This window comes from Pezoporus occidentalis, unplaced genomic scaffold, assembly GCF_034315485.1.
Source record: "Pezoporus occidentalis ecotype Australia unplaced genomic scaffold, CSIRO_AGI_Poc_V1 ctg11, whole genome shotgun sequence".
NCBI classification, from domain to species: Eukaryota; Metazoa; Chordata; class Aves; order Psittaciformes; family Psittacidae; genus Pezoporus; species Pezoporus occidentalis.
Genome location: NW_026912886.1, coordinates 6,890,161 through 6,906,218, shown reverse-complemented (window position 1 = coordinate 6,906,218; position 16,058 = coordinate 6,890,161). Strand labels below are relative to the sequence as shown.

The 16,058-nt window shown below is 42.9% G+C and overlaps 1 protein-coding gene and 1 long non-coding RNA gene across 4 annotated transcripts; one reads left to right on the top strand and one right to left on the bottom strand.

The window, feature by feature from the left end:
* The first annotated feature begins 109 nt into the window (after window positions 1–109).
* On the top strand, window positions 110–14,111 carry LOC134168794 (uncharacterized). The gene is made up of 6 exons (XR_009966672.1): window positions 110–2,069; window positions 3,723–3,819; window positions 3,958–4,188; window positions 5,121–5,227; window positions 5,724–5,905; window positions 12,878–14,111. It is a non-coding gene; the product is annotated as an uncharacterized LOC134168794 (long non-coding RNA).
* Window positions 2,524–7,903, bottom strand: CTXN2 (cortexin 2). Of its 3 annotated transcripts, none has more exons than XM_062628814.1 (2): window positions 7,489–7,903; window positions 2,524–2,965 (listed from the first exon to the last, which is right to left on the bottom strand). In XM_062628814.1, exon 2 carries the CDS (start codon window positions 2,912–2,914, stop codon window positions 2,669–2,671), a length of 246 nt encoding a protein of 81 aa, XP_062484798.1. In that variant the 5' UTR covers window positions 2,915–2,965; window positions 7,489–7,903; the 3' UTR covers window positions 2,524–2,668. The 3 variants fall into 3 exon arrangements, with proteins under 3 accessions (XP_062484798.1, XP_062484782.1, XP_062484792.1); XM_062628798.1 differs by having other exon boundaries at window positions 2,524–2,971; window positions 7,489–7,882; XM_062628808.1 differs by lacking the exon at window positions 7,489–7,903 and adding an exon at window positions 6,288–7,401 and having other exon boundaries at window positions 2,524–2,971.
* Window positions 14,112–16,058: the final 1,947 nt, after the last annotated feature.

Sequence of the window (16,058 nt, the reverse complement as noted above, 5' to 3'; positions counted from 1 at the left end):
AGGACAATCTGCCTCTTTTATTCATGTGTATAGCGTGACCCTCTATTTGAGGTATTACAGACTCTGCCTTATTGGCCAGATTTTTCTCCTGCTTAATATACTGAATAGACCATCCAATCCCTCTTGTTCAAAACATTTCTGGATGGTGATTTAGAGAGCCATTCTAGTTTGTTAACTATTAACCAGTAAATGTTCCTATCCATTACAATTACTGGGTTTATGGTATTGCAAAATTTCTAAGGGGGACTGAAAATACTTTTGTTATCTCCATTTCCCTCCCAGCTATGCCTCATTCTGTGCACAGATAATGATCTCTCTATTTTTCAGTTCTGCGTATATAATAATGGAGATAATAAGAGTTCAGGCTTCTGCTCAAAGAATTTTATGCAGAAGAGATTCCAGAGAATTCAGTGGATCAGTCATTGATGGGTCACCTTGTCCTACATGCGGTTTTAAACCATTTGCGCCTAACCCGGTTTGAAGTTTTACTCTGTCGACTTAAGGAAAACCTTTGAAAAAGTATGTTTTGTGTATTCCTACCGGGAAGGCTCGCTCCCTTGTCTTTTGGGGGTGCAGAGGAGGATGGGCAGGAAATGATAAAGCTTTCTAATCATAAGAGAATTTGATACTTGCTTCCAGCAACAGACTGGGTTAAGAACAAAAGTAGGACAGCAGTATTGGGGTTCTTTGGGTATGTTTGCTGTGTAGTTTAGAGATAACCAAACTATATTTAACCCAGGTAACATAAATACCTTCAGGACTCTAACCTGACAGCACAGAGCTCAGCTGTGCTGATTAGGTGCATGGAAAAAGAATGGCAGTGTCAGGTCTCTGTAGTGGATGATCCTATCCAGCATTAACAGGTCACATGAATCAGTGTACTGATCTCTACCTTTGATGTTGCAGTTAGATTAACTAAGATAAATGTAACATCCTGAATCTCTGAAGATCTGGCATTTTTTCTTACACAGAATCTGAAGCAGGTTAAAAGCTCTTACATTCACAAAATTGTTTTGTAATTCAAATGGACCAGTGTAGATTAGTGTTGGCTGTTCCTCTCATATCCTTCAGACAGGAGATTCATGTGCTTCCCTGTACAATCAAGTATTTCATATTCAAAATGGCAGTTGAGGTCTTCTATTCCACTGTCTGCCTCTGCCTAGTATATAGGTCAAAAGGGACAATATGTATTTTTCAGAATGCAAAAGAAACCAATTACTGTAACTGATCTCCTTGTCTTTGCTCCTCATTGCAAACAGAGCTGTTTAGCAAAAGTGACTGCTTAAAATTCTAATGCCACCCTTCTTAAAATCTGAATTGAATTTGTGTCAAGTGTTGTCACACTTGCTAAACAGCTGTGTATGTGAGGGTGACCTTGAATACCCAGATTTGAGTCTCTGCTTTCACTGTTAGTTCTTCTGCCTTGATAGAAGCTCCTACGACTGATTCTTCAGTCTGACAATCCAGATCATACTCTGTGCACAGTTACAGGAGCATGAATAGAAGAACCAACTGTGATGAGAGGCTGGAGAGTACAGAGATCTCCAGTTAGCTCTAGACCACTGCCCCTCTCGGAGCTACAGATGTGTGTTCAGCATGACTCTCTCTGCTTTGGCCTTGCCAAGCTAGTGCAATTACTGCTGGGAGCTGTAAACCAGACAGGTTAAGCTCGAGTTTCAACTGAATCTTCTTCCATAATCAAGTGGAGTAAAAAAGTGCCATGCTTTGACCAATTCAGACTCTAAGAATTTACCTAACATTCACTTTTTCTCTTTCACCACTGTAGTGGTGTTGGTTCAGAATGGAGGTCTAAGCAGGTAATATATTTCGTGTTGCAGAATATTTGTAGAATCAAAAACTTCCTTGATGATGTTTGTTTCCCTTCCACTAATTCTGCTTGACTTTCTGTTGCTGTAGACTAGGAGAAGGGAAACCTATCAAAAAATACTCTCATATGAGTTACGCACTGTTTGCAGAGGACCACATCAAGTTTCATACAGGAGAAGCAATGTACACTTTCCTTATAAACAGTCACTGGTACAGCACCTGCTCTTCTTGGAAGGTGAGAGGTAAGTTAGTTGATGTGATCATTAGCTTTCCCATTAGTTCCTTGTTGTTTGTAGTGCATAGAACAGCCCTTGTTCCTTTTGTCCCAGCAACATGGACACACACCTCTTGCAAGCACCTCCTCTGAGCCACAGCCAGTTGTTGTCCTCCATTTTTATATTCTCAGTATACAAGCACAGCCTGTGAGCTTCAGAAAACTGTCAGATGAGATGGGAAGGAATTACACTTAAGCATTCACTATTTGTGAATGTCTTTTATCTTTCACCTTTCACAGCTGATCATGAGACTCAGTAGAAAAGAGATCCTCCTCTGAAGAGGCAGGTATCATTTGATTCTGAAAATACTTTTTGACCATGGTAACTTTCTAGTGAATTGTTTATTGTAGTATTTATTTGCTGTTAACTATCTCTTATCTATCCTTTAACTGTTACTCAAACAAAAGCAACATGCAGTGCCTTTTGAGTCTGCAACAAATATTTATTTAACAAAATGGATGGCACCAACATATCTCCAAAACACAGGTATGTATAACAAATGTAACAACAGTTGGTTTCCAAAATGAAATCAACATCAAATATAAGGCAGGATATTCTGCGAGTTTTCATGCAAGCGCATAATCAAATGTTCCTTTATCCAACCCCTCAACTTCATCTTCCCATGTAGATGAAGGCATACTACTGTAGGGGTCTAACAGAATTTTGAAGCATCTGATAATTAGAAGTCCCAAGAAAACACACAAGATTCCCACAAAGGCAAAGCCAGTTTTTTGTTCTAAAGTCAGAGAGAAGGCAGACATTTCGTTGACACTCATGCTGGCTGAACTGTTGCTGCAGTAATTACTGCTCATCGTTGGGCATCACATCCTGGTGACTCTGGGGGATTTGCACCTCTATTGCTTCTTTGCCTGTATAGAAAAGTAGAATAATTTTGTTTAAATTTGAATGGGGTGTGTATATCTGATCTGTAGCATATGAACATTTGGAAATGAAAAGCAGTTTGGATTTTAGTAATGTCCTGTTGCTTTTTCACATTTAAATTAATGTGATAAAGTTGCAACTTTCAGCCTCTACACACCATCCACTTACTGGCCTCTGTTATGAGACAGCAAACTCACAGCTTTCTGGCTCTCTGTCTCCTCAAAATGGAGCCATTTCAGTACATGGCTGTTTCAAACAGCATTCTGTCAGATTTGGGCACAAACCTACAGGTTCTGCTTTGGCAATATTCACCAAGGTCTCCACCTGGAGAAATTCTGAAATGGCTTTACACCTCACTCCTTAAAGTAGTTAAACTTGCATTGACCTCAGAGGGAATTTCAGCCAATCAATGTGGTCTTTGCTTATGTAATTTAGCTTATAAAGCTAAATAAATAAATCCAACTTGTAAAACAAAACATTGTGTGTGCAATTTTAGTGAAGTCTTGGGCTCCATTTTCAGAAAAATGCTGCGTGCATTCTGAGCTTGTAAGAAAATGAGCATATTGGTAAAATTGCTCCTTCATCTTCCTCTGTGTGTGTTCACTTTTGTGTATGAGGAAAACTTGGTGGGGAAAAAAGATAACAGAAGGGATTTCCCTTCCCCAAAATCTTGTTCTCATTTGTTTCTTCTGCTTGGTCTTCCCCATTAAACGCATCCATATCCTGACATTTTTACAGGCATAGTAAACACATGCTCCTCGTGAACCTCTGGAGACTGACCCTCTGTGTTATGAAGGCAAGATGTCCACCCTGCTACTGTCACCAGGAGAGCTGTGTATGTTTCCAGCCAGGAGACTTTTATTTTTGTCTTTTTAAGGAGGTCTTACATATAGATTTTAGTTGGGGTGGGAATAATTTTGATTTCAGGTTTTCTATCAGATATTGAAATCACATGTTTATTTTGTCTCTATAGACAGGAGGAGAATTGGAAAGACTGGGACATCACAAGTGCCAAAGGACAAAGGCTGGAGCTTGAGGTTTTTTTTGCTGTTAACACCTATTTAACAAACGTGCCTCACAGGGAAATTCTTTCTGTTAACTATTCAACTGTCTTTCCCCCAGGGAGTTCCCAGTATCCCTTTATTTCTTGGCAGAGTAATTAGGCCAGTCAGAGCTGGGTGCTGCCATGGCTACACTGCTTCAGGTACCTGCACTGGCAGCCAGTTTAAAGGGAGTTCCAGTATCTCTACTCTGTACTGAGTCATAGCTGAAAGTAGCCATCTCCTGAGACAGCCTACAATTAAGAGCAACAGAAAAAGTAAGAATAGGATTTGGTATTCGTAAGAAGACAGAAATGGACAGAACTTTTATCTCATTTGGTGTCTCTTTTCTCACTTCAGAATTCGTGGGATTTCTGAATTTTATCCTAAAGAATGAAAATTTTAAAACAAGTATTAAAAGGGCAAGAAAAGTCTCTTCTTGCAATAACCCTCATTATATAAGGTATTAAATAATATGTTTTCCTATCACATTCTTTACACATTTACTACAGATTAAACCCAATGTTCCGTTTATTCTGTAGAGCTGTGTATGAGATCCTTTGTTTTTCTCTTACTGTTGTAAGTCAAGTTGCAGAAAAGACACAGATATGGACTATGGGAATTAGAAGTAATGTCAAAACCAATCAGTATTTACTTTTTGAAAACATATCACAGATCAAGCCCACCTGTTGTACAGGTTTGTATTGGGCATATTTCCAGTGTTTCCTTTAAGTTTGACCTTCTGTGGGAAACAAAGGAATCACAGAAGGTTCAATAGCACAAATTTATGTCACAAATAAGTTGATTTGAATGAGAGCCAGTTAAGGGGAAAAAATACTTTCCAAAAGTCCTGGACACTGGTTTGTAAAAATTAAATTAAAGGTTTATAAGGGAAAATAATATTTAGACATTACCTGGGGAAGCCAGACCCCCCCAAAAAAACAATTGCTGTCTTGAAAGACAGAGAAATCTTAGGGACAGGCTGGCCTTGGAGAACCCCACATTTGAGCTGAGTCCAGAGAAATATGTGTTTGAGGTGACATTTCTTCACCATCATATTCCAAGAATATGACTTCCAGTCTTACTACTCTTGCAGGTTACACACTGGGATTAGTGCGATTTGCTTGTACATGATGTGCTTGTCAGGAGATGTTATGTGGTAGACCTCTGAGCAAAGCTTGACTGATGCTGAAACATGGATTGGTAAGAAATAGGTATGTTAGTCTTATTTGGCAAGAGTTTGGTTAAAACAGCTGCATCAGAAACCAGTGGCCGCTTTGCTGGGGGTGGACAGGATTGGTTCTGGAAAACTCTGATATAGAGCTTTGTGTTCTTCTCTTCCTTGTCCTGAATTTCAGAAATTGTAATTAAAGCCTTAAAGTTTGGAAAACTTTTTGCTCTAATTACTGTGGTACCAGGACTGATGTTGAGTGCCTTTTTATTGTTTTCACATTTCAGTGCTGCATGCAGGTTCGATGTCCTTTCCCAGTTACTCAGATATCCTTTCCTTTGCTGCAATGTTTGTGTCAAGTTGTGAGTCAGAAGACTCTGAATACTAACTAACATGGCCTGGATCCAGAAATCCTTGAGGATAACCTTTAGGGCAGTATGATGAGGACAGGCATTATATCAGTTAGAATCTGCAGAGTCATTTTGTAGGTGCTAGCCTCAGACTAATCTCTCTTGATGTTTTTTATAGGTCAGACTCTAGTCATCCTTTGATTCATTGCCCATATAAAAACACTGGCATAAAGAAAGTCTCCTTAACATCCTGCTGTGAAATAAAAGGCCTTTGGAGACCCTTGTGAGGCCAGGAAGTAACAATCTGAGTGCTAAAGAAAATAGGAATGAGGAAAATATCTTAGCACACAGACCATTGATGTAAGGAGAATGGAGGTATGAGCTAGGGATGGTGGCTGCACCTATGGAGGGTGAAGGGGAGCACCATGGCCACTAAATATTGTAAGGCAGGTAGAAGAAAGATGATGAAATCCTTATTCTAGCAGCATCACCAGCCCAACTCTGCCAGTGTTTGTTTGGTGCAGATTGAAGATCCCAGCCCCAGCTCTTTGGTGGTTTGAGTGTCACTTTTTCCACACCTAGCTTTCACCCTTATGTTTTCAGAGATACTGAGATTAAGAAAGTATCCAGTAAGTGTTAAAGAAGGACTTCCTCAGTGATCTTTCTTGTATTTTGGGTTTCCTTCCCTCACAGAACCCACCATGGAGTTTTTTTGTAATGGCTCAGTACTGGAAATGAGTACCTTAAACGTCTGCTCAAGCTGGGCGCATTCATCCTCTTGGCATGATTAAGCCTCAGGTGCCCGAAAGCTCACTTCGTAAACGACAGCGTGTAACAAAATGGACCGAATCAGTTGCCATCTGTTCTCCCCTTGGATGTCTGCAGCTCAGCTGCTGGTGCATGGTCATTCTGAAGGTACTTGAAATAGCTTCAGTCCCAGGCTTGTGTGTGAGTGACAGCAAACCTGACTTAAAAGGTGTTGGTGTGGTTAGGCACATAAACAGGTATCCTCTGGGAGTTTCAGAAGCACCTCGTTTGTCCTTAACAATCTGGTCAAGGAAAGTGAACTGTATTCCAGGACTGCTGTTACAGGAATTGGGCACAGGAGGTGAAAGGGTTAGACAATGGAGAAGATGTAATGAAACAGAAATCAGCATGAATTTGGATTCTCCTAAGGGTCTGAGCTGAGCTAATAAAACATGGCTAGAAGTCCTGCAAAGCCAGCTCTGTTACCACACAGCCAGCCTGTCATGCTCAGGTTTACACTGCTTGCCTGTATTCTCTAAATTGCTGGGGAGAAGACCATTTCTTCAGGGTAAGATTTCTCAGAAAACATATAGGGAGGTATAAGATAGGAAGGCCAGGGCATGGATGTCTGGCAAATGAAGGCGTGGTGGTGAACTGTTCTGCAAGGAGAGCAAATCCCCACAGAAACAGGCAGTGTTTGTGTGGCATGGAGCTCAGGGTGCAAGCAACACTTTTTCTCATAAACGGCATTCCCCTGCAGCGCAGCAGCCAGACAGTGGCAGTTCCAGCCTTCAGACAAGCAATGGATTGCAGAAATGAGACTGTATCCTCCGTAAAAGCACAAGCCTGGAGTCTCCAGCTACAAGAGCTCCTGTGCTGTGACTTCATGTTTGTGGTCTAGGTTTAGATAATACAGAGAGGCAGGAGAATGAAACGTTCGTTCACTCGCATCATGCTTAACTTGTGAACGTGGACCAGTGGTGCCTGCTTCGCTAGGGATGGAGCCTGCGAGAGGCTGAGCCTCCTGCAAAGCAATTGTTGCTGTGGGCTCGCACGCACCGCCTCGCTCCCCCGGCCCGGCTCCCCTGCGAGAGCACATTCCCGCCTTCACCCCCCACCCCCGGCCGGGTGCGGGCCGGGCGGTGCCGCAAGGTCAGACCCGCCGCCCCCCGCCCCGCGCCGCCCGCGCTACCCACCCGTGTCCTCCGCGCCCGCGCTGCTGCCCATGGTGGCGGTGCGCGGGGCTCCCCGCGGCTCCGGGCCCGGTTCGCCGGCGGTCGGGAGCCCAGGCTGGAGCCCCGACGGCCCGCCCGGGCTCCCCTCGCTGCGACCCCGCCGGGAGATGCTCAAGCCGCCCTAAAACATTCCACACGGCCGCTCCTGCTGCCGCCTGCTCCTCCCCGCCCGCCCCCTTCCCCCGCTATTCAGCCGCGCTCCTCTCCAACCCGCCTGTGCACGGATTAAACCGGGGAGCGTGGAAACTTCCTACAAAACACTACGTGAGGCGCATGGGTAAGGGCCCGGCCGGCCGCGGGAGCAGCCCTCCTCCTCCCCCCGGGCCGGGCAGCGCGGGCTCGGAGGCTGCGTGGTGCCCGCAGGAGGAGGGCTCCCTCCCACCCAGAGCCCCAGCCCCGCCGCCGCTGCGGAGCGGGACCTGTAGAGCCGCGCCGGGTGCGTGCCGCCCTGTAGCGGTCACCGCGCCGTCAGCGAGCGGGGTCTGCACGGCGGTGTCGGGCTACTCTGCGGGGTGCGCTGAACGCCTCCGAGCCTGCACCTGCAGCGTGGCCTCGGGCCCTCCCGGGAGCTTGAACAGTAATAATGTTGGGGCATTGAGCATACGGTGACAGGCGGCGGGGAGCCGGCCGGTGCGGAATTCAGACCTCGCTTTCCGCCTTTCATTAGCTATGCTCAGCTGATGCTGGTTGTATACTAGCGAGGCTTCCATTTGCCACAACAGCAGGTGTTTAAGGTGGATAAGGAGAAGGGATTTCTTTTCCCAAAGCGAGATCTGTATGTCACAGTAATATACAGCAAATCTGTTTTAAATGATAGCGATTCCATATTTGTATGCCACCCTGGTGAATACAGCCCTGCAGGGATGCACATGGGGCAGTGAAACAGGGCTGTATCATTGTGCCATGCATCATGAGGTTTTTGAGGCAACTGTAGAGCTACTAGCAGAATTTGTTCTGTAGAAAATAATTTAAAAGCTCCACATGTTTCTTGCTAAATGCAATAACGCGGGGGTAGGTTAAAGCTTTTTCCTCCTAATATGAACTGGGAAATGGGGTTTGCATTGCATGCCATTTTATGCCTGATTCTTCTGCTGTCTGCAGTGGGCTTCTCAGCACTGGGTAGTCTCAATAAAAAGCTTTCTCCTGCTAGTAGAAATAATGGTTAAACTGATGGTTAACTATGCACTCACTAAAGGTTATTAGTTTGATCTTCTAATTTTGCAGCATCAGTCATGTCATAAACAATGTCTGGTGCTGAAATTATAAGTCAAACTAATTTTGAAGTGCCTCTCATATTTAAAGATCTATGAAGACTTTATAAATAGCTTGTTTTAAATAGTGTGAGATTGTGCTTTCAGAATATGTATATAAGGAGCCTCTCCTAAGGAGCTCCAGTTTTCCCTTTTTTAGCCCTGACCCCGATTCACCTGGGGACCACATGAAGGTCTCTCGGTGGAGGGAAACAGCTACGGTTTGGGATTTGGAGATTAACACACAAAGGCTCAGAATTTCACAGTACCCCCTCAACCTAGCACAACTGTTTGGGAGAATGACATAAATCCAGGCTTTTCGGCTGAGTACTGAGCATTGCTGTACTTGGAAAACCTTACTGAAAGCAGGTCTTGGGAGTAGCCAGGACCACTGTGTTTGCTCTGGCTAGGAATGAGGGGCAGTATTGACAGTAGAAGTACATAACCTCTGAGTGGATGCATCTTGCCTCTTCTGTCAGATTTTGGGTATGGACAGTGGGTCTTTCATTATAATTTTTCCTGGAAAAGGTTTGGGGATCTTCCTCCCCATAGTTATAGTATCCTTTCCTCTTGTTATTCCTGTAGGATTGAATGTTAAGAGATTCCTTTTTTTTAACTGTGAAATAATTGCCTCTCTTGTACTATGGCAATAGCAGAGGTTGGTGAAATCTTGATTGTTCCTAGGAATCTGACGCTCTTGTGCTTTGTTAAAGACTTGACTTTTTTTTTTTTCATGTGTTGGAGATCTACTTTTCATGGAAGTGAGACTGGAAAAGAAACTGGCAGCCAGCAACAGGGAATAAGCCTCCTCCTTCAGCTACCAGTTGCCAGCAGACAAGTAGCACCATTTGATTCTGTTCAAGATGTTATATTTTAAAATGGAAAAGGGATGGAATGGCTTAATCTTTCCTTGTATTTCATTGCTTTTTCACTTGGAAGTCAAGTTTTACTCTTGCACAGGAACAGTGATTTTTTTTTTAAGACAAATGCAGTAGCAGTGTATGTGAAACTGTTCTGGATACATGGACAAATGATGCATTCATTACTCTTAACTTTCCATTTCTTTATCAGGCTCCATCTTCCTTGTGTTCAATGGAACAATAACTATTACTTCCACTTCACTTCAGTCATATTTGCTATGGATTTCATCCTTATTTTAAGGAGCATTGTGTTTCCTCAAAGGACAGCCCTTGAACAAAAATAGAGATTTTATAATTATCTAGTAATTTGGTTCATTGAACTTGCAAATTCAACTGGCCTAGTTTAGGGTTGGGCAAGACACTTAAGCCAAGTAGGTGCCAGGGTGCCAGGCAATAGGGAACTCTTAGGTATATTAGCTAGTGAATACTTTTTCATGTTTAAGCATCATCTAAGTGGTGTAAGTATCAAGGAAATTGTAACTATATTGAGTGATAAGTAACCTGCTTTTCCATTTAGCTTTAAACAGCTCTTTGGGTGTTCCTTCACAAGCAAACAAACTGTCCCTTCAGTTGTTAGAAATTCAAAGTGGGCTGACAAGGGTAGAGTCAATGAAGAACATTGTGTACAGAAGAAACAGATCAAGCTGAACACCCCCTTCCCTCCAACAAATTTAAGCAAGTCAAAGCAAGTTTATGAGAACATGCATCTTCAGAAGGCAATAGTTTATGGAGGTGATAAAAGCAGTAACAGAGGTCACAGTGAAAGAGGGAAGATTATATATTATGTATTGATAAGAGTTGCAAGTGGGAATTATTTAATGAAATTTAGTTCAGGGTATTTAACATCTTAAGAAGGATAAAGACCTCTGTTCTAGCATGGTGTTTTTTTTTCGATAGTCTTAAAAGATCTGGATCTCTCTTTGTGCTTGTCCAAAGACCATACTTTTATTAGGTACTGCCCTCACCAGCTTAAACATATGGCTGTGTACAGTCCTGGGAGTCCATAGGGTACTCCTCTGGTGACTGCCAGGAATGCAGTCAGAAAAAGAGGTTCTACAGAGTGGTCTCCCCATGTTAAATATCTGAATAGGCCCACTCTTCAAATAGGAAAAGCGTAGGGATTCAGAACTGAAGAAGGTTGAGAATCACGGCTTTTAGGTTCAGCACCCACGAGTGTCAGTGTTGGGGAAGGTGGAAGAGTGCGCACGTACAGTGAAAACCAACAGTGCCACCTGGTGTGAGTGGGACAGGAGAGTTGGTCCATGAAGGGGGGCAAATGTTCCCAGGGGTGCCCCAGCTCCTCCACTTCAAGGTTGGGGCAAGCCCACGGCCAGAGGGCAAAAGGCTTCTAAGGCCTTAGAATGGATGAATTCTCTTCAGAGATGCAGGAGGGAGGTGTTCACTGCCTTGTTGTGAAGGGGGGAGGTGGTGGGTATGTTAGGGGCACTCAGCCTGTTTAGGACCACATGTGTTATGGAAGGAAGGACCAAAATGCAACTGGCTTGCTTTTTTTTTTTTTTTTTTTGTAACGTCAGCAGGTAGAGTAATGATATGGAGGAAGAGAGGGTAATGTGATTTATAAAACGTAGGACCTGTAAAAGTGCTCCCCAGAGGCTGGTGTTATGCAGCCTTTTAGGGGTTTTAGGCTTTTAAGCTTTGGTCAAGGGTTGCAGAACACTGAAAAAAAGAAAAAATGAGATTTAGGGGGATTTAAGCCTTCAGTGGGGGAAAAGGTCCCTACAGGTCAAGTGGAGCAGGTCTCCTGTGTGAGGGATCCTATGCTGTGGGTACAGGATGCTGCACAGTTTTTCTGTTTATATGCATACACCACACAGAAAAAAAGCCTCAACACAGTTTCATTGCTGTAGCAGGTTGTCTGCACAATCTTTTATCTGGGGCGGGCTGAGCCAGTTCGTGACTTACTCAGTATAGGGGAGAGAGAGCAGGACAGACAGAGCAGGAAACTGGAAAGGTATCAAAACAGCTTGGGAGTGATGGAAGAAGCAATCGATGCTGCAGTGGCAGGTGTGAAGGCTCTGGTGTGGATGGCTGAGCTCTGCTGCAGTGAGACTGGGAGATGGCTGGCACCAGGCAGGCTGCTGCACTTGGTAGCCTGCCCTTTTGAAGTGTAAAATGGTTTGTTTTCCAAAGTTAAAAAACAAAACAATTTCTCAGACTGGAAATAAAACGTTTAATTGCGAACAGAGTGTTTGGGGAAGGTAGTGTTTGCTTTATTACAGGTCCAGTATAGCTGTGTAAAAGAGGGAGCCAGTTGCAGAGTAGGGTTAATTTTCTTGTAGCGCAAAGTACAGCAGTGTAGGTTGGGAGCAGCCTTAGGCAGTGCAGACTGGTTTGGAAATACCTGTGGCTGTGCAAAAAGCAATCTTTAAATGAGCTGCAAAAGTCAAATGATTTACAAAGCAAATCTGTTAAAGCAACCCTTCTCCAGCTGCACTTCCCAGAGAAGGGACAGGGTCTAGAAAATGCTAAGCACATTTAGGTACCATTGCAAACTAAACAAGACCATGCCCGCACTGTATAGGTGAGAACAATGTCTGACTGAAATCATTTACCAAAAAAAGTCAATAGATTTAAAACATGAGGCTCAAATCCCATCCTCTCTAGTTCCGTACAAACTGACTTTCAAGAAGATAGAACTTCTTCGCAAGTCCCACCTGACGTAAGTGTTGATGAACTGCTTTTGATCATGACTTAACTGGAACCAAAATTAAAACCAATATAGAGATGAACCAAAAACCAATAAAAGGATGGTGATGCATATTTGGTCATTAGCAAGCTGAGAGCAATGACTTGTCAGTGAAGACTTGAGACTTTTAATTTTCTGTATGGGAAAGAATGCTGATACTTAGAACATATGTAATTATTTTAGCTCAATAACTACTACTTGTACAAGAGACTTCCAAGAGTAGTTCCTTTACAGTTGCTTATATTTACATATATATGCCAGAACACTAATAATATTCCATTATTCTCAACTCCCTGTGTAAATTAGTGCTGCCAACTCTGCTTGCCAAGAATATACAGCCATAATGTCATATACTCTACCCATAACTGAGAAACACTATTTACATTAAAGGACAACGAAAGGAATTTATTAGGACAGTAGATCAAGAATGCTTTTAACTGTTCTGTACTAAATGAAGGATCCCCTTTTAACAGGGACATTCCTCAGAGACCACATCTGTCTCCTGTAAGGACATGAGTAGAGGTGGAAGAGATGTTGGAAGTCTATATATCAAGAGATAATTTTCAAATATTCTCAGGAGGCATCGGTGGTTGTGTAACAGAAGGAGACTTCCTCAACACAAACACAAGCATAGAGAGGTATGTTTTTTTCCTTTTTCCACTTACTATGCCATGAAGATTTTTATTATTATTATTTCAGTCATTTTGTACACAGGAATCCGCCTAGGGAAAAGGTTAAACTTCTTTCAACACAGTTCTGAAGACCAAAGAAATCCCACTTTTTAATCCCAATTCACCCATCAGCTCTCTAAAACAGCTCTTTGTGGTATTGTTCTCCCATTTTTTTATTGTTCTTTGAAGACGGATACACTGAGTGATTATGTGTGCGACTTCTGGGAAAGGATCAAGACTCCCATAAAAATCCTGACACAGGCAACCAAGGGAAACAAAATGCAGTAAATAGGAGTTGTGGTGCGAGGGGAACAGAGCAGAGCTAGTAGCACTCCTGCAGGCTTTATCCTAAACTATGTCCCTATGCAACCCTAATACAAAACACCTCTACATTTATAGATTTGTCACTGTATGGCTTGTACAGTTACCAGTATTTATTACAAAGCATATTGAGTGACAACTAATTTTACTGATACAAACCTGTATGTATGCTGTGGTGGGTTGACCTTGGCTGGACCGGTTGCCCACCAAGCCACTTTATCACTCTCCTCCTCAGCAGGATGGGAAGGGTAGAAAATAAGACGGAAAAAAATTATGGGTCAAGATAAATGCAGTTTAATAAAGCAAAAGCAAAGTTTGCATGTGGAAGCAAAGAAAAACAAGAGATTCATTCTCAACTTCCCATCAGCAGGTGATGTCTGGCCACTTCCTGGGAAGCAGAGCTTTAGTTTGTGTAGCGGTTGCTCTGAAAGACAAACTGTAGTAACAAACATGTTTCCTCCCTTAGCTTTTATTGCTGAGCAGACATCATAGCGTATGGAATATCCCTTTGGTCAGTTAGGGTCGGCTGTCCTGGCTATGTCCCCTCCCAAGATCTTGTCCACCCCCAGCCTACTGGTGAGTGGGATATTGGAGAGACAGCCTTGATGCTGTGGAGCACTGCTCAGCAGAAGCCAAACGCTGGTGTCTTATCAACATCTTTCTAGATACCAATACAAAGCGCAGCACTATGAGGGCTGCTAGGGGGAAAATAAACTGTCTCAGCCTCCTGGTACATGCACCAAAAAGACATACAAACTTGAGAAGGCAGCAGCTGAAATAGCCAGTAGATTATTTGGAACAAGTAGGCAAAACTGTGTGTAAGAAAGTCAATAATTCTTCCTGTTACTAGCATCCATGGGCCCATGGGCATAGGAATTCAGCATCAGCTGCTCGGTGACATTATACTGGGTTAGGGAGTATAAGATTCCAACACTTGAGATGCCCTGTGCGAAGCACAATTGAACAGAGGTCTGGTAATGGAGTTTACTAACCTGAACATGAAAATTACTTCCTTTCATCTTGGAGAAGTGAGAGCTGTAAAATGTAATGGCAGCAACTTCAAGTAAACATTAACCATTTCAGTGATGATGATTATCACAAATACCAAGTTATTTGGCTAATTACGGTTAATGTGTGAACAGAATTACACCTCTTATCAGACCTCTAGAAATGCCTTTCTACCTTCATCTGGGATGTAAGTTACTAGGTTTTTAAGGTGTTTCACAGTGTCTCTGAGCTTTCTCCAAAATCTCAGGGGTTACCAATAGCTGGTGTGACAGTCATGAGGACAAAGAGTCCCAGCAGCTCATAAAGGAGTCAACTTCCAAAACCCGTATTTGTCCAGGTCAGTGACTCTTAACTGTCTCTTGCAGAAAGACAGAGGTGTGGAGCCTCTGTTGCTCTATTAATAAAAACTGCTCAGTTTTTACTAACATTCAGTTGTGGTTTTTTTAAAATTAGTGTGTGGATTCCTACGGGTCACCACCAAGAAGCCACTGATCTAAAGTCACTGCAGGGGACTGAATGGTTTTCGTTATATCATAGATGTTGATACACCATTTGGTGACCCCTTTAGAAATACTTTGGTACCTGTGGTTAGTGAAGTGATTAAACTTTGTCCAAACGACAGATGTTTTTTTCTTTTAAAAATACTAGTTAAAACCTTCGCCCCCCCCCCCCCCCCCCCCCCCCCTCTCTCTCTCTCTCTCTCTGACAGAGAGAAATCAGGATTGCAGAAGCCAAGGGAGGCTGAGAGGACTAAGTTGCAGGTTCTACATCACAAATACATCTTCCAGGATGAGTGAGAGAGAATGCAAAATGTTGAGTGTATGGCATGGAGCTATGTGATTTTGAACTTTTACAGCAGAATTGCTATTCATATTTAAAGCTATTCATATTTCATTGTTGGTTATATTTAAAAATAAAACAAATGTCCATCTAGAAGCTCCCAGTGCTCTAACTATAATTGAACTTGCACCTAAGCCTGCCCTGTGGTTTTGTATGTTTCTAAATAATCAGACATCTGCAGTGGGAGTATTTTAGCCAATACCAGGAGAGTGTACCAGCACCAAAGCAGGCTGGGTATAAGGTTGTATTTGATCTGTGAGCTGTCTCAACACAGGTTAAGGGGTGATTTGGGTCCACCAGGAGCTTCAGGATCTGGGAGCTTTCATGTCCTCATGAATGTGGAGACCTTCTTGATGGTACGGAAATGCTTGGAAAAAGACCATACAACATCTTCTAGGCAGAAGGAGTACTTTACTTGTTACTACACTGATTTTTGAAGGAAGACTATAAACGTAGGAAAAATACAAGGCAAATTTTAAGTTAGCATTACTTCAATTCACTGAGTATTCTTAGCATAAAGTTTGAATAGTAAATTACAGTCCATTTTCTGAGGTAGAGTAGAAGCAGTGACCATTCCAAAGTGCTTCCTTTGGAATGCAGGTGGACCCCAAGCAACAGATGCCGTGCTCCTCAACTGAAGTAAGGGCTAAGCAGCCATTTGCTGCGGCTGATGGTGGTGTTAGAATCGTAAAGGTGCAGCAGGTTATTTATTGTTATCACCCTACGACTTTGCAGTATTTGTAAGCTTTATGAAACTGCTTTCTGTGAGGTATCTGTGCTCCCCAACCAGCCGCTTGCCTTGGGCCCTGTTGGC